Raw genomic sequence first — 13,932 nt, 5'->3', positions numbered from 1 at the left:
CCACGTCTCCACCAGTCACATGAGTCCCCCTATCGTATGCAATCAGTGTGCGACCAGATCCCCGCAACTCTCCCCGATGACCTGGAAAGTACTGGGTATGACCGTCAGTGTTATCAGCGTTTTACTGGCAACCTGCATCTTCTGGGAGATGAGATCGAACCAGAAGCATCAACCTGGCTATTGCATCCCCCCCCCATAAACATTCCGATGGATCCGTCTTCCCACCAGAGTGCATTTTCTGTGAGAAAGTAGAGATCAAAGGTGTTGATCGCAAAACTGAGCGAACTGAAAACCTCTCATCTTGGAAGAACAAAGAAAATGCATCGGAGCAAATCGAATCACGGGCCGAGAAAATGGGTCTATTTCGACTCCATCGACTGGTGAAAAGCACAGCCCTCTTTGCTGTTGAGGCCAAACACCATCCATCATGCTTGAGATCCTTCCACACATCATTCGCTAACTACGAGCGCGGGATTAACAGAGCAAAAGAACCAAAGTATACTGAACACGCTCACATCTCAGCCGCCCATGAGAAGGCACTCGTCTCAGTACGGGATCACATTCAAACTCATGTCGTCCAGCAGAATGAGGTCCTACAGCTATCTTCCTTGCGCTTGCTATATATTGAAGAACTGAAACGGAATGGGTACGAGAACGCGAACTATCGCTCTGAGAAACTACTGAAACGCCTACAGAATGACCCAATCAAGGATCATGTCTCCTTCATGAAGGTCGATCATGACAAATTTGATGCCATTTCATTCTGGCTCGTGTACAGTTCGAATATCTCTGTTATTGATATCTCTTGCACGAGCTTACACTCTCGGAAGCACAGACAAATACCAGATACTCGATCAGATGGTGGCCAAGAAGCACTTCTTGTTCTCGACTGACAGTTATCATCCGGGATCTATCAAAGCCCAGGAGAGACTGAGGCGTGGCAGCTCGGAGAAGATCATTCTGGCTGGACCAGCGACCAGGAAGCCATATGACTTGAAGATGTTCCTTGCAAATGATGACAATAAGAAGCAGCTCTGCCAGCTCCTGCTGCGGGTATGGAGTGGTCAACAGGCAGCTTCAAGGCTGGAGAGAACTGAGATGGCAGTGCTGATCGTGGAGGGGAGAGCTCATCAGTTTGTTTCAATGAATGGTGAGGTAAGTTGAACCCCAGATTTTTATTAATATGATTACAATATATCAATTATACATCGGGCCGATTTCACTCTTTCAATTTGCTACCTCTAATTTCAAGTTCAATGCCCCCTTTGTGTTTCAGGTCGAGGTTCGTGAGCTTCCCACTCTCTACAGCAACCAGGAAGAGACTGATACAAGAGTAGTATTGTACCTCCACCACGCTTCTGCTCTTGGCTACAAGAACGCTGTGGTCAGAACCCCTGACACAGATATCTTCGTGATTCTTCTCTACCACGCTCATGCCATCAAGCTGACTGTACCTGGATGCGGGATCAGGGAAACATCGACAACTAGTCAACCTCTCCGAGCTCGCGGAATCTCTGGGAGAAGACTACTGTGCCATGCTTCTTGGGTACTATGTGTTCAGCGGAGAGGACTGCACCAGTGCCTTCAAAGGGAAAGGGAAGGTGGGGCCCCTGAAAAAGCTAGAGAAGAACCCCAGGTTTCATAAGGCGTTCCGGCAACTCGGGAATAACTGGATCGTAAACCCTCTGGTATTGAAGCAGTTGGAACAATTCATCTGCCTGATGTACGGCCAAAGTCGTGATTCTTCAGTGGATGTTGTCTGAGCCAAGCTGGTCTGGCCTTTTCCAAGATGGTAGGCGAGAACGAGAAACTCACTTCCAAGTCTAAGGTCGACCTGGCTCGCCTTCCTCCCTGCCAGTCCGCTTTGAAGCCGCATGTCCAGCGTGTGAATCACCGTGTCTGCTTGTACAAACGAGCTGACGTACCCATTTTGGAAAAGCCTAAACCCTATGATCAGGGGCAGGGATGGATGAGGACTGACGAAGGAGTGTTGGAACCGTTGTGGTCATGTGGAACCGGTGCTACCAACGTCACTGTTGATCTCCTGGACACTATTGATCATGAGGAGGAAGAGGATGATGATAAGGAGGAGGGAGAAGAGGACGAATTTGACTTTGACAGTTTTGATGAAAGCGATGATGAGTGAAGCATGTGATAGTGGAGAACACTGAAATTTTGGTTGAGATAGAGCGTCAATTCAAATTTTCCATAATTCTGGCACTCCTAATTTCCATGTTAACATGCCAAGGACACATGTGGTCACCAAGACTGGTCTTATAATGATCTGTGACCCTCAAAATATGGGTCTAGACACCTTGTTTTTTCAGTTATCTGTAATATTGGCGGAGATATGGTGAATAACACATTTATCCATAATGGCGGCTTAATTTGCATAAAAATGGCACGTGGGACATCCGGACAACTTTTTAACATAGCAAATCGTTTTTTACGCATTTTTTCCAATATAAAAACGCCCATTAGAAATTGATTTCCAGGGGTGCACGCTAACCCCCTGTACCAACTAGACTGCCTAGTTAGTGTTGTAGGATGGAGTGAAATTTTTTTCATGTTTATTTATTTAAGGCATCGTCAGGGTGCTGAGACACGGCTTGACATTCTTCTACCAAAGTGGATTGCTGTAACGTATGGTGAATATTGTTGCAGAAATGATTTCTAGGGGTTAATAAATGCTTTATGTTAGTTATTTATATATTGGATGTTTAGAATAAACGTATAGTAGTTCAATGTGACCATAGACATACGTCACTAATTCTTTGTTAGAAACATCATGCCCACCCTCAGTCTTTGCAAACAACACGATATTTTGAATGGACATAAAGTTTTGATTTTGAATTTGGTTGTTCCTTGGTTTTTGAACCCCAAAGCACACGATCGTTGACGATTCTTTCGTGGTCAGGGATGCAAAACACGACTTCTGTGGGCAAATTTCTCGAAGATTCTAACATTTAAATTCTTGGCACATCGGCATCTTGAACATTAGAGTAACTTGTGATGAAACTCAGACGTATGCATTTGTCAATTGAGCTGTGCACCCGTGACGTCATGCGAATAGACTGAAATAGCTCATTTGCATAACAGAAGTGAAACGACATGGTATTCATTGAATACTTACCCTGCGCAGTCAACTTGGTGCGAGTGAACTCTTTTGTTTTTGAAGGTTTTTTAAATTTGATCCAATATGGCTGACAGACCACGTGACATAAATTTATATTCTCTAATATAATTGTTGCGTTGATCACGCTCAATACATTTCAAAATGATCAGACTAAGCGTTGTCCCTGTAAATTTATGACGTCATAATGAAGGCACCAATGACATTAACATATCTTATTCCCCATGGGGAGTACTTGACAATGAGCCATGTTTCAATTTTTTCCATGGAGCGGGGTCTGAGATATAGAGGGGCAAATGTTTTCGGTTTTTCCAAGATGGCGCCTGTATCACATGACCTATGACGTCATGATTATCATTAAAATATTCTACAGGAGGAGGTGCTCCTATGGTGAAAATTTCGTGTCAATCAGTCCAAGAATTGCAGAGAAAAAAAAGAATGCTGATCGAATCAAGCATTTTACTTGTCGAATTATGACATCATTACGGTACTGATGACATCATTAACATATCCTGTTCCCCAAGGGGAGTGCTTGACAATGAGACATGTTTCAATTTTTTCCATAAAGCGGTTTGGGAGATATGGAGGTGTTTTTCCAAGATGGCGTCCGTACCACGTGACCTATGACGTCATAATTATCAGCAAAAAAAACAATACAGGCAGAAGCGCTCCTACGGTAAAATTTCATGTCAATCGGACCAACGGTTGCCAAGAAAATGAATTTTTGAAGTGCAGACACGGCACATACGCACCCGAATGCCTAACCCTGTTTTCGCTTCGTGAGCCGAGGGTAACTAGAATGGCACTCAGTCGAGCGCATACCTCCACCAGGTGAACAGTTTACGTTTTGTATCCCACTGATCGTATGTGGATCCGCCGACAGTCACCCGAGGCATCATGTTTTGGGTTGTCCGTCCTGGTACGTTTTTGTTATCGTGTTAACAGAACGGTTGAAGAGATGTAAATCAAACGTGGTACAGGTATGTAGAATGATGTAAAGATGAATTGATTAGATTTTGGGGTCAAAGGTCATATTAAGTAAAAATTATGTGCCAACTTGTGAACCAGTAATGGGATTTTGACCAAACTTGGTATAAGTATGTATTATGATGCAAAGATGAAGTAATTCGATTTTGGCGTCAAAGGTCAGACGTCATGTCAGGTAAAAATGTGATGCTTGAGAACATCTGAAGGGATTTAAACGAACCTTGGTACAAGTACGCACTCCGGGGCAAAATAAATGAGCCAAGCTGGGTTGGGTTTTTTTTCAAACTTGGAGCCATTGATGTGCATATTCCACGTTAAGTTGATTACTCATGTTACAGTAGCTAAAAGCCTTCCGTGCTGTTTACAGCAATTTCTATGAAAAAGTTAGTGTTTTAATATGGATGAAAAAAAGATCAAAATTTTACACATAAAAGGGGAAGATAAGACTGTTTTGAGTTCTGTCAGAAAAAAAATTCTAAATTTATTTTACTGTTAGAAGTATACTTTAAAAATGTGCAATTAATGTTTAAGGTGTTGTCATGTTTTTTGACTGTTTAGTGCATATGTAGTGCCGAAATTGCTCTAATTTATGAGTTGTACAGTTAGTGTTGGTCATGTTTTTGTGTTTTGCTTTAGAAATGCCTCCAAAGAAAGAAGTTCCGCACCTACGGGGATATTAAAATCGAATTGCTTGTCTCCAACAAGCAGGCAAGACATTCTGAAATCCACACGCTCCTGTAGGAGAACATTCCTATTTTTCTGCCTACCATAAAGAGAATAGGCCCACAGTTCCAGAAAACTGGTTCCACTGCATGGGAGAAGGGATCTGACAGGCCCAGAGCCACTACAAGTAAAGATGACAGGATGACAGGTGAAGTTCTTTGTTCTCCAGGAAAGAAAGAAAAGCCAGCGAAAACTGTCAGAGGAGTTCAGAACTGAAAAAAAAAAAGACTGTTCCCAGAAGGACCATCACAAGAAGGTTGACTGATGCTGATTTTGCCTTAAGAAGATGTGCTAAGAAGCCTTTGTTGTTGAAGAAAAACATTCAGGACAGATTGCACTTTTTGGCCGAATATGGGAACTTTGATTCAGACTGGTTTCAGAGAGTTCTGTGGCGTGATGAATCAAGATTTCAGCTTTGCAGTGCTGTCCCAGAACATTGCCTTCACAGATCTGGTGAGAGATTCAACCCTGGGTGCATTTCAACAAGTGTGAAGCATGGAGGAGGTGGAATCATGGTCTGGGGTGCATATTTGTCTGATGGTGATGGTGAGCTGATAAGGTGTGAACAGTCAATTACTGCCAAGGAATACCATTAAATATTACAAAAAGGATTACTTCCACTTCCCAGCCTCCAAATGTTATTTCCTGGAGAGAAAGACAAATAAGTCATTTTTCAACAATATAATGCCCATTCTGCAAAAGCCACAAAAGAGTCCTTGAAACTTGTGTTCTGGCCTGGTCAGAGTCCTGATTTGAACCCCATGTAGACTCTTTGGGCCTATATTCAGCACAAAGTTGTTGGAAGGAAATTTTCAAATTCCGATCAACATTGGGAAGCCCTGGTAGCCCTGGTGTTGGGTTAGCGGCTAGGGTGCCAGCTTAGGATCCTAGGATCCTGGGTTCGAATCCCGGTCGATCGCTGAATTAACGCCAGGGGGGTTGACTCAGCCTGTCATCCTTCTGAGGTCGGCTAATTGAGTACCAGTTCACTGGTAATTCCCTGCTTGTCGTAAAAGGCAACAAAAAGGGTTGGCGGCAAGAAGGGCATCCGGCCGTAAAACGTTGCTTCAAAAAGGGGACAGAAAAACAACAACAACCACGGTCCCCGAAAAAGGCCAACCCCCGCTTGCGGGGAAAAATGGCCTCTAAAGGTGGTTTTTTTTTTTTTTTTTTGGGAAGATGTCCAACATGAATGGGACAATAACGACATTTCTCAGTGCAAGAATCTTTATGAAAGTTTGACCAAAAGACTGGATTCTTTGAAGAAAGCTAAGGGACAAGCTATTCCATTCTGATTTGCACAGTCTTTTCTGGTGTTTCAGTGGTTTCTTGTGGAATGTATGAAAAAAATAAAATTGATTTCGCTCATTGTTTTTAGCCCGGAGTGTATAATGATGTGGGCGGAGGCATATCTGTTGACGTCAGAGAGCCGTCTTGTTTATTTTTGTGCTAATTGGCAGGGATATTCTCTAAAACATCTCTTCAAAAATTTCAGGATTGTGTCCCTTTAAGGAATAGGATAATTAAAGATCTGCCATCTGTTTTTATTCTTTTTGTATACATAGTCGAGGGTCATGGAAGAGCTAGTACAATGAATATATCAGGAGGTAGCAGACAAAAAACAGGTTACAAAACACGCACGTATGGGGTGGACAAGATGGACATAGAAGGAAACTCCAATTTAGGGAGAAAATATGGTTGGAGATTGGGGATTATCTGAGATGGTGGTGAACAGCTGTCTTGAAGATCTGGAGGGAAGGATGAGATTGAAGAGGATGTGGAAGTTTATTCCACAGGTGGGGGGACGGGCGAAGAGGAACGAATGAGTGGAGGTGAGCAGTGATTCTGGATTTAGGTAATTTCAGCAGAAGGTGGTTGATGGTGGAATGTGTGAGCCCTGCAGAAACCTGTGGGTTGGGGGAGGTGGGGACAAAACACGGAAAGAGCAACGGGTTGAAGACCACAAGGGAGGCAGAAGAAGACAGAGACCACCGACATGTCTGCGATGGCGAAGTGATAGACCCACAGCCTTAGCCTCAGCATGGGCGATTCCATTAATCTTAAATGCCTTGGTTTCCATGGCATCAAGCTGAGCAAGGTGTGAGGCAGGAGAGCCAGCTCGGAGGAGAGAGCGGTCGTGTATGAACCTGCGGGTGAAGGCCTTGCAGGTGGAAAGGAGTTCAGGTGTTCCAGGAAATGAAGGGCTTTGTGCGACGGACGATGCTCAGACTGGCCGGGGAACCGGGGAACCAGACCGGTCTGGCGACTAACAATATGTTGGTCATTTGGCTTGAAAAAACGGAATTATTTTATTCATTTGTGTGGGGTGGTGGAGGTAAAAAAAAACAAAAAAAACCACTTGATAATGTGATGCATTCATCCATCCCCTGTGCACTTGATATGCATTTTAAAAGTCCTACTTGAACTGAGCCAAAGTGAGAACTGAAGAGCAACACATCAAAACAGATTCATAAATTAGGCCCGACCAGCAAGCGCGCTAACGTATCATGTCGATGCAGTCAAAATGTTTTGTTTTATTTTATTTTTTATCATCAAACCCAGATGTTTCCTGAACCTGCTGTTTTGCTATTGAAGGGCAGGGTAAATGTTATACGTACAGTACATATATGGTGCCCCTCATTGGTATGTAAGTACATGTTAAAGGCCCTGACCATTAACTAAGTGCCATAAATGCAGTGGATTCATGTTGAAATATGTAATAAGTTATAAACTTTGAAATTAGTAACGTTCCACGACGATATTAAGCTGGAATGCTTCTGTAACCGTTCTAAACTAAGGTGCGATTACATAACACTAAAAAGTTATACTTCGGTACATAAACAGTGGTATTGCAGTACTATTGTATATAATACTGTGCCGTTGATTGTCGTGAAAGAGCAGGCGGTGTCGAAGTGTGTCCGAGCGCTTTTTGGTTCACTGTGGCCGGACGTGCTCCAATCTGTGCTTACCTTCGAGAAGATGGAAACCCCAGGTGCAGATCTTTGACGTTTTTGTTGCGTCACAAGGGACCGTCTGATTGGTCGGCCAAAAAGGTTGACGGCATACTCTATCAAACCCAAGTTATACACATACGTAATAAATACTTGTTTGCTTTTAAACAATGATGTAGTAGTAGTAGTAGTAGTAGTAGTAGTAGTAGTAGTAGTAATAGTAGTCAAAATGCAAAAAGTATAAAAATCTACATTTAAAGGGAAATCTTTGTGAAGGGGGAAAAATCCTCCAAAAGTAGTCCAGAAAGTTTTGGATTCAGATGTCTTGTTTTGTCTTCCTCCACCTCTCCGCTGCCTGGAGGAATCACACGGGTGATGCTGTGTAACGCACGGCAATGGAATAATCTGGCGGGGGCAAGTCGGCATAATAATCCAGGTTGGTTTGACCCAAGAGACTGGCTGCGTCTTCCTCGAGAAAGGGGCATGTATGGCGGGCCATGTCTGGACTATAGGATGACTGGTGGGTGGCTGCAGACTCGGACCATAGTGACTCCTTGCTTTTACTGCATCCTTTCAAGCTTCGGCTTGGGGAGGACGAGAGAGAAACAAAATGACTGTATATATATATATATATATATATATATACACACACACACTCATGCTCCCTTCCCATCTTTCTCTCTCACACTCTCCTTTCCTGGAGAGAATGGAATGGAGTGAGGAGGGGCAGCTCTGTCGTGAGAGGAAAGGGACAACCATCTCTCTAGTGCAACTGGAGGGAGGGGAAGGACTAATCTCACCACATTCACATTCTGTCTGTCTGTCTCTATCTCTCTCTCTATATATATATATATATATATACACATCCCTCTTATAGAGGAGCGGGGGGAGTGATAAGATTGGGGTGGGCTTTGAGGTTCTACTCCTTCATATCGCTCTCCTTCTTCCCTTTACTCCACTTCTTGAGAGACGAGGATTGGGTGGAGATGCTGCCCTTCGCCCATCTCGCCCTTCCCCACAGATGACAGACGAGGAGGAAGGGGAGAAGTTGAGAAGTTCTCTTCCTTCTTTACTCGTATCTGCAGAGGGAAAGGGGTGATGATGATGATAGAGAGAGAGAGAGAGAGAGAGAGAGAGAGAGAGAGAGAGAGAGAGAGAGAGAGAGAGAAGAGAGGAGAGAAGAGAGGAGAGAGGAGAGAAGAGAAGAAATAGATAGATAGATTGTGGGAAGGGAGGTGAGAACATTTTTCTATCCCTCTCTTCCCTCCTCCATCTTGGGGGGAGAGGAGACTAGAGGAGGAAATAAGAGCTGCTTTTCTCCATCCTCTCTCTTTATGGGGGGAAGAGGCAGGAGGAGAGGGTTGGGAGGGGAGAAGAGGTAGAACAGCAGAGAAGGGGGCTCTCAGAAGAGGAAAAGGAGAGGGCTCACTCTCCCTCACCTTCTCCGTGCTCTCTCTTGAGGAAAAGAGTGTAGAAACACATCTCTGGATCATGAGTGCCTGATTAAACGGCCATTCAGATCACCGAGGTGTTGACCCCTTAATTGCACAATCTCTCTGAACAGGGATCCACAAACTTGTCTTTGAAGACCATCAAATGAGGCAGAGTTAAAAGCAGAAAGAATATCGTGGACCTAACACTCAAATAAACCGGACATAAAACATTATTTTGAGAGAGCCACAAGGTGTGGCAGGTGGGAGGAGGTGCTGAAAGCACACAGGTGGGATAAAGGGATGTGGTGTCAGGTTCTTACACATATCTCCCCACCTCTTACAGGTGGAGGTCAGGGAGTAATATTTGCACCGATTCTCAACTTCAGCATTTCTTGAACTCTGGGTTTAAATATCATTCGCACAGTAAGAGTTTTCAAGTGGTTTCCAATGGAGTACAGTTTGATCAGAACTTTTGGCTTTAATGTTTTCTGACTGTTCACCAGTGAATTTGGCCTCATTATTCAACATTACATTGCTGTTCATAATGAGGACAACTTACCCAAAGGCAATGAGAGATTTTGGCCTGGCCTCCAACTTCTTTAATTCCTCAGATGCCAGGATCATGCCGCTGTCCGTCTGATTTTCCTGTACGCCAGCACAACGTTGGGTTCAAGTTAAGAAGAGGAAATTAATAATGTGTAACAATTATAGGGAGGGTGTGCTGAGCACTTCAGTGAACTTTGAACCCCCACCCCCCCACCCCCCCACAATCTCCTCTGTCCTCCCCCCAAAAGTCTGACACTCGTCACCGCCCTCAAATGGTTTGGATGTAAAATTACTCCCTTCTCGATCCTTGTCGTTCATCGATTACTTTGAGACCCAGTTTGACATTTCACCTTGGTATTCTTACAATCAAAATCGAATGTTTGATGTTTGAGTCAGAGACAAACGATTACTTCATTTATTTAGCGAAAAGGTTTTTGCACCTTTGTTATCCGCATGCTTTAAAAAAAAAAAAAGATAACATAACGTGATCGATCTCATTGCACCTGTAACTAATATTGTAATCTGCTCCGTCAGTCTGTGCATTCGTCATGCTATCTCAAACGGTGGTGCAGAAATTCCCCCAAACTTGGTAGTTTGATGATCACATAATGAAATAGAGCAGCATCATTTTTGGGCCTGCCCGTGCGTCAAAAGACAAAAAAACGCAATGACGGGAAGGTTTTAAACATTTTCAAATGAAACTTTGTACATGAAATCAACATTGGGGGATGCATGAAATATGCGACTGTTTTTGGATTTAACCCCCCCCCCCCCCCCCCATCCCTGGTTCATGCCCCTCCAGGAAAAAAAAATTCGAATTTTATATTGGGTCATTCCTGGTGAAACTTTTTTGCCATCATTCAACTTTGATCTAGATGGGAAGTATGGGGGTATGTGATGCTGTGGCATCGACTTCGCTCTCGTGATTAAAAAATTATATTTCTTAAATCAATGATTTGGCAACATTGTTTCAAAAAGTTTTCATTTTTTGATTTTCGGCAACATTGTTTCAAAAAGTTTTTACCTTTTTGATTTTCGGCAACATTGTTTCAAAAAGTTTTTATTTTTTGATTTTCGGCAACATTGTTTCAAAAAGTTTTTACCTTTTTGATTTTCGGCAACATTGTTTCAAAAAGTTTTTATTTTTTGATTTTCGGCAACATTGTTTCAAAAAGTTATTTTTTTATTTTTGGCAACATTGTTTCCAAAAGTTTTTACCTTTTTGGTTTTCGGCAACATTGTTTCAAAAAGTTTTTATTTTTTTATTTTCAGCAACATTGTTTCAAAAAGTTATTTTTTTATTTTTGGCAACATTGTTTCCAAAAGTTTTTACCTTTTTGGTTTTCGGCAACATTGTTTCAAAAAGTTTTTATTTTTTGATTTTCGGCAACATTGTTTCAAAAAGTTTTTACCTTTTTGATTTTCGGCAACATTGTTTCAAAAAGTTTTTATTTTTTGATTTTCGGCAACATTGATTCAAAAAGTTTTTACCTTTTTGATTTTCGGCAACATTGTTTCAAAAAGTTTTTATTTTTTGATTTTCGGCAACATTGTTTCAAAAAGTTATTTTTTTATTTTTGGCAACATTGTTTCCAAAAGTTTTTACCTTTTTGGTTTTCGGCAACATTGTTTCAAAAAGTTTTTACCTTTTTGATTTTCGGCAACATTGTTTCAAAAAGTTTTTATTTTTTGATTTTCGGCAACATTGTTTCAAAAAGTTATTTTTTTATTTTTGGCAACATTGTTTCCAAAAGTTTTTACCTTTTTGGTTTTCGGCAACATTGTTTCAAAAAGTTTTTATTTTCTGATTTTCGGCAACATTGTTTCAAAAAGTTTTTACCTTTTTGATTTTCGGCAACATTGTTTCAAAAAGTTTTTATTTTTTGATTTTCGGCAACATTGTTTCAAAAAGTTATTTTTTTATTTTTGGCAACATTGTTTCCAAAAGTTTTTACCTTTTTGGTTTTCGGCAACATTGTTTCAAAAAGTTTTTATTTTTTTATTTTTGGCAACATTGTTTCAAAAAGTTTTTACCTTTTTGGTTTTCGGCAACATTGTTTCAAAAAGTTTTTATTTTTGGCAACATTGTTTCAAAAAGTTTTTACCTTTTTGGTTTTCGGCAACATTGTTTCAAAAAGTTTTTATTTTTTGATTTTCAGCAACATTGTTTCAAAAAATTTTTGCCGTCCTGATTTTCGGCAACATTGTTTCAAAAAGTTTTTATTTTTTGATTTTCAGCAACATTGTTTCAAAAATTTTTTACCGTCCTGATTTTCGGCAACATTGTTTCAAAAAGTTTTTATTTTTTGATTTTCAGCAACATTGTTTCAAAAAAATTTTACCGTCCTGATTTTCGGCAACATTGTTTCAAAAAGTTTTTACCTTTTTGATTTTCAGCAACATTGCTTCAAAAAGTTTTTACCTTTTTGATTTTCAGCAACATTGCTTCAAAAAGTTTTTAACTTTGATTTTTGGCAACATTGTTTCAAAAAGTTCTTACCTTTTTGATTTTCGGCAACATTGTTTCAAAAAGTTTTTACCTTTTTGATTTTCGGTAACATTGTTTCAAAAAGTTTTTACCTTTTTGATTTTCGGCAACATTGTTTCAAAAAGTTTTTACCTTTTTGATTTTCGGCAACATTGTTTCAAAAAGTTTTTACCTTTTTGATTTTCGGTAACATTGTTTCAAAAAGTTTTTACCTTTTTGATTTTCAGCAACATTGTTTCAAAAAGTTTTTAACCTTCTTGATTTTCGGCAACATCGTTTCAAAAAGTTTTTACCTTTTTGATTTTCGGCAACATCGTTTCAAAAAGTTTTTACCTTCTTGATTTTCGGCAACATCGTTTCAAAAAGTTTTAACTTTTTTGATTTTCCTTCACTCACCTCACATGATGCTGGAGTGCTCGGTTCGAAGGGAACCTCGTCGAACGTCTTGACACTTACGGGCCGAAGCGCTGCTTTCCCAATGTTGCAATACCTGCAGAACATGTCACGCGATCATCGGTGTAACCGAGATGGAATAGGGCAAAACGTTCCACAGCTGTGTGTGCGACATGAGACAAGAATGTTACTCCTGCAGGGGAAGTGGGCAAATCGGAATCTTAAGCATCAGAACCCAAATCACGAATATGTGGAGGAAGATACCGCAGTTGCAAAAACATTCAAACAAGTGAAAATGTTTAGAGCAGACAAACTACATTTGGAAAGGCAGATGATGTTTGCTACAGACATGAAAGGGGGGAAAAAATAAACAGGAAGCTGGTCATGAAGAGATCAGATTAAAATAAATAAAATAACTGAGGACCCTCATGTTGTCCTTAAAAAAAAAAAAGGAATTTGAATCAGATTGTTACAACACTGACATCTAAACATTTACTGGTGGAAATTAATTTAAAAAGATTTTGGCAAAGAGTCGGCGAGTTATTACCGGCACCCTGAACAAATTACAAATTCCTGCCATAGATGGCTCGATTTGAACAGCAGGCATGGCCAACCGGTTCGTGAAAGACTTGGGACAAAAATTACCCGGCCAACCTCACAAGGTAGTAATAATTTTGACCCGAACCAAAGAATCTGCGTCAAGGATGACGACGATCCCAGGAATCCTGCGAAATGACAGCCAAGTGTTGTTTATACGTGCTGATGATGAATACACAAATTGGGTTAATGAGGTACGGAGGGTTCACCAATCTTGGTGATAGATCAGAATGGAGATTGGGCATTCCTTTTGCATTTAATCTGACAAAGAGCAATCACCAGGACCACTGCTTACAGACATGGATGAGATTGGGCAGAGGAGAAAAGTTCGGAATATCATTTGCAGGAAGCCGAATCGTAGCCAATTGCTGGAGAGACGGGTGACATCCATCGAGGGCTATTTGATGCCTAACGAGGTTGGGAATATCATTTTACGACTGCAGAACTCCATTTTTGTGGACGGAAATCGATTGATATGAATTCCAAAGCACGAGCGGATTTTGTCTTGCACAATCTTGGAATTCATTGCACTTGGAAGGTTCAACTTGGCACCTTAAGGACTGCTGTTACGTCGACCTATTTGGACGTCAGACTACAGGTGCTGCACCTGCGGCCCAATAGGCAAACGGGCGCGGCCCGAACGACTGTGCTGGAATAAAATAGAAACGATTGGATTTTTAT

The 13,932-nt window shown here is 41.2% G+C and overlaps 2 protein-coding genes across 4 annotated transcripts in view; one reads left to right on the top strand and one right to left on the bottom strand.

Moving 5' to 3' along the window:
• The window catches only part of PAN3 (poly(A) specific ribonuclease subunit PAN3), a 60,142-nt gene extending 53,682 nt beyond the window's left edge, over positions 1 to 6,460 (top strand). Inside the window, exons 20-21 of one of the 3 annotated variants that reach the window (XM_068132256.2) lie at positions 1 to 1,150; positions 1,277 to 2,853. The exon at positions 1 to 1,150 is cut by the window's left edge and continues 221 nt beyond it. Coding sequence is in view for 1 of the 3 variants with exons in the window: in XM_068132257.2 (XP_067988358.1) it covers positions 4,757 to 4,861 (105 nt within the window). In the remaining 2 variants the exon portion in view is untranslated. Of the gene's footprint in view, positions 1,156 to 1,276; positions 2,854 to 4,756 lie in introns of those variants that run through there. The other 2 variants (XM_068132255.2, XM_068132257.2) reach the window with 2 other exon arrangements.
• A 667-nt stretch (positions 6,461 to 7,127) lies between these two features.
• Positions 7,128 to 13,932, bottom strand: part of FLT1 (fms related receptor tyrosine kinase 1) — a 132,357-nt gene continuing 125,552 nt past the window's right edge. The window contains exons 28-30 of the mRNA XM_078766147.1: positions 12,658 to 12,751; positions 9,787 to 9,872; positions 7,128 to 8,378 (exon numbers count right to left, since the gene is read on the bottom strand). Of these exons, the coding sequence (XP_078622273.1) occupies positions 8,159 to 8,378; positions 9,787 to 9,872; positions 12,658 to 12,751 (400 nt within the window). The 3' untranslated portion in view covers positions 7,128 to 8,158. The remainder of the gene's footprint in view (positions 8,379 to 9,786; positions 9,873 to 12,657; positions 12,752 to 13,932) is intronic.

Source organism: Myxine glutinosa, chromosome 12 (assembly GCF_964187855.1).
Source record: "Myxine glutinosa chromosome 12, kmMyxGlut1.1, whole genome shotgun sequence".
Lineage (NCBI taxonomy): Eukaryota > Metazoa > Chordata > Myxini > Myxiniformes > Myxinidae > Myxine > Myxine glutinosa.
The sequence above is the reverse complement of the archived record's forward strand: the minus strand, read 5'-3'. Positions and strand labels throughout refer to the sequence as shown.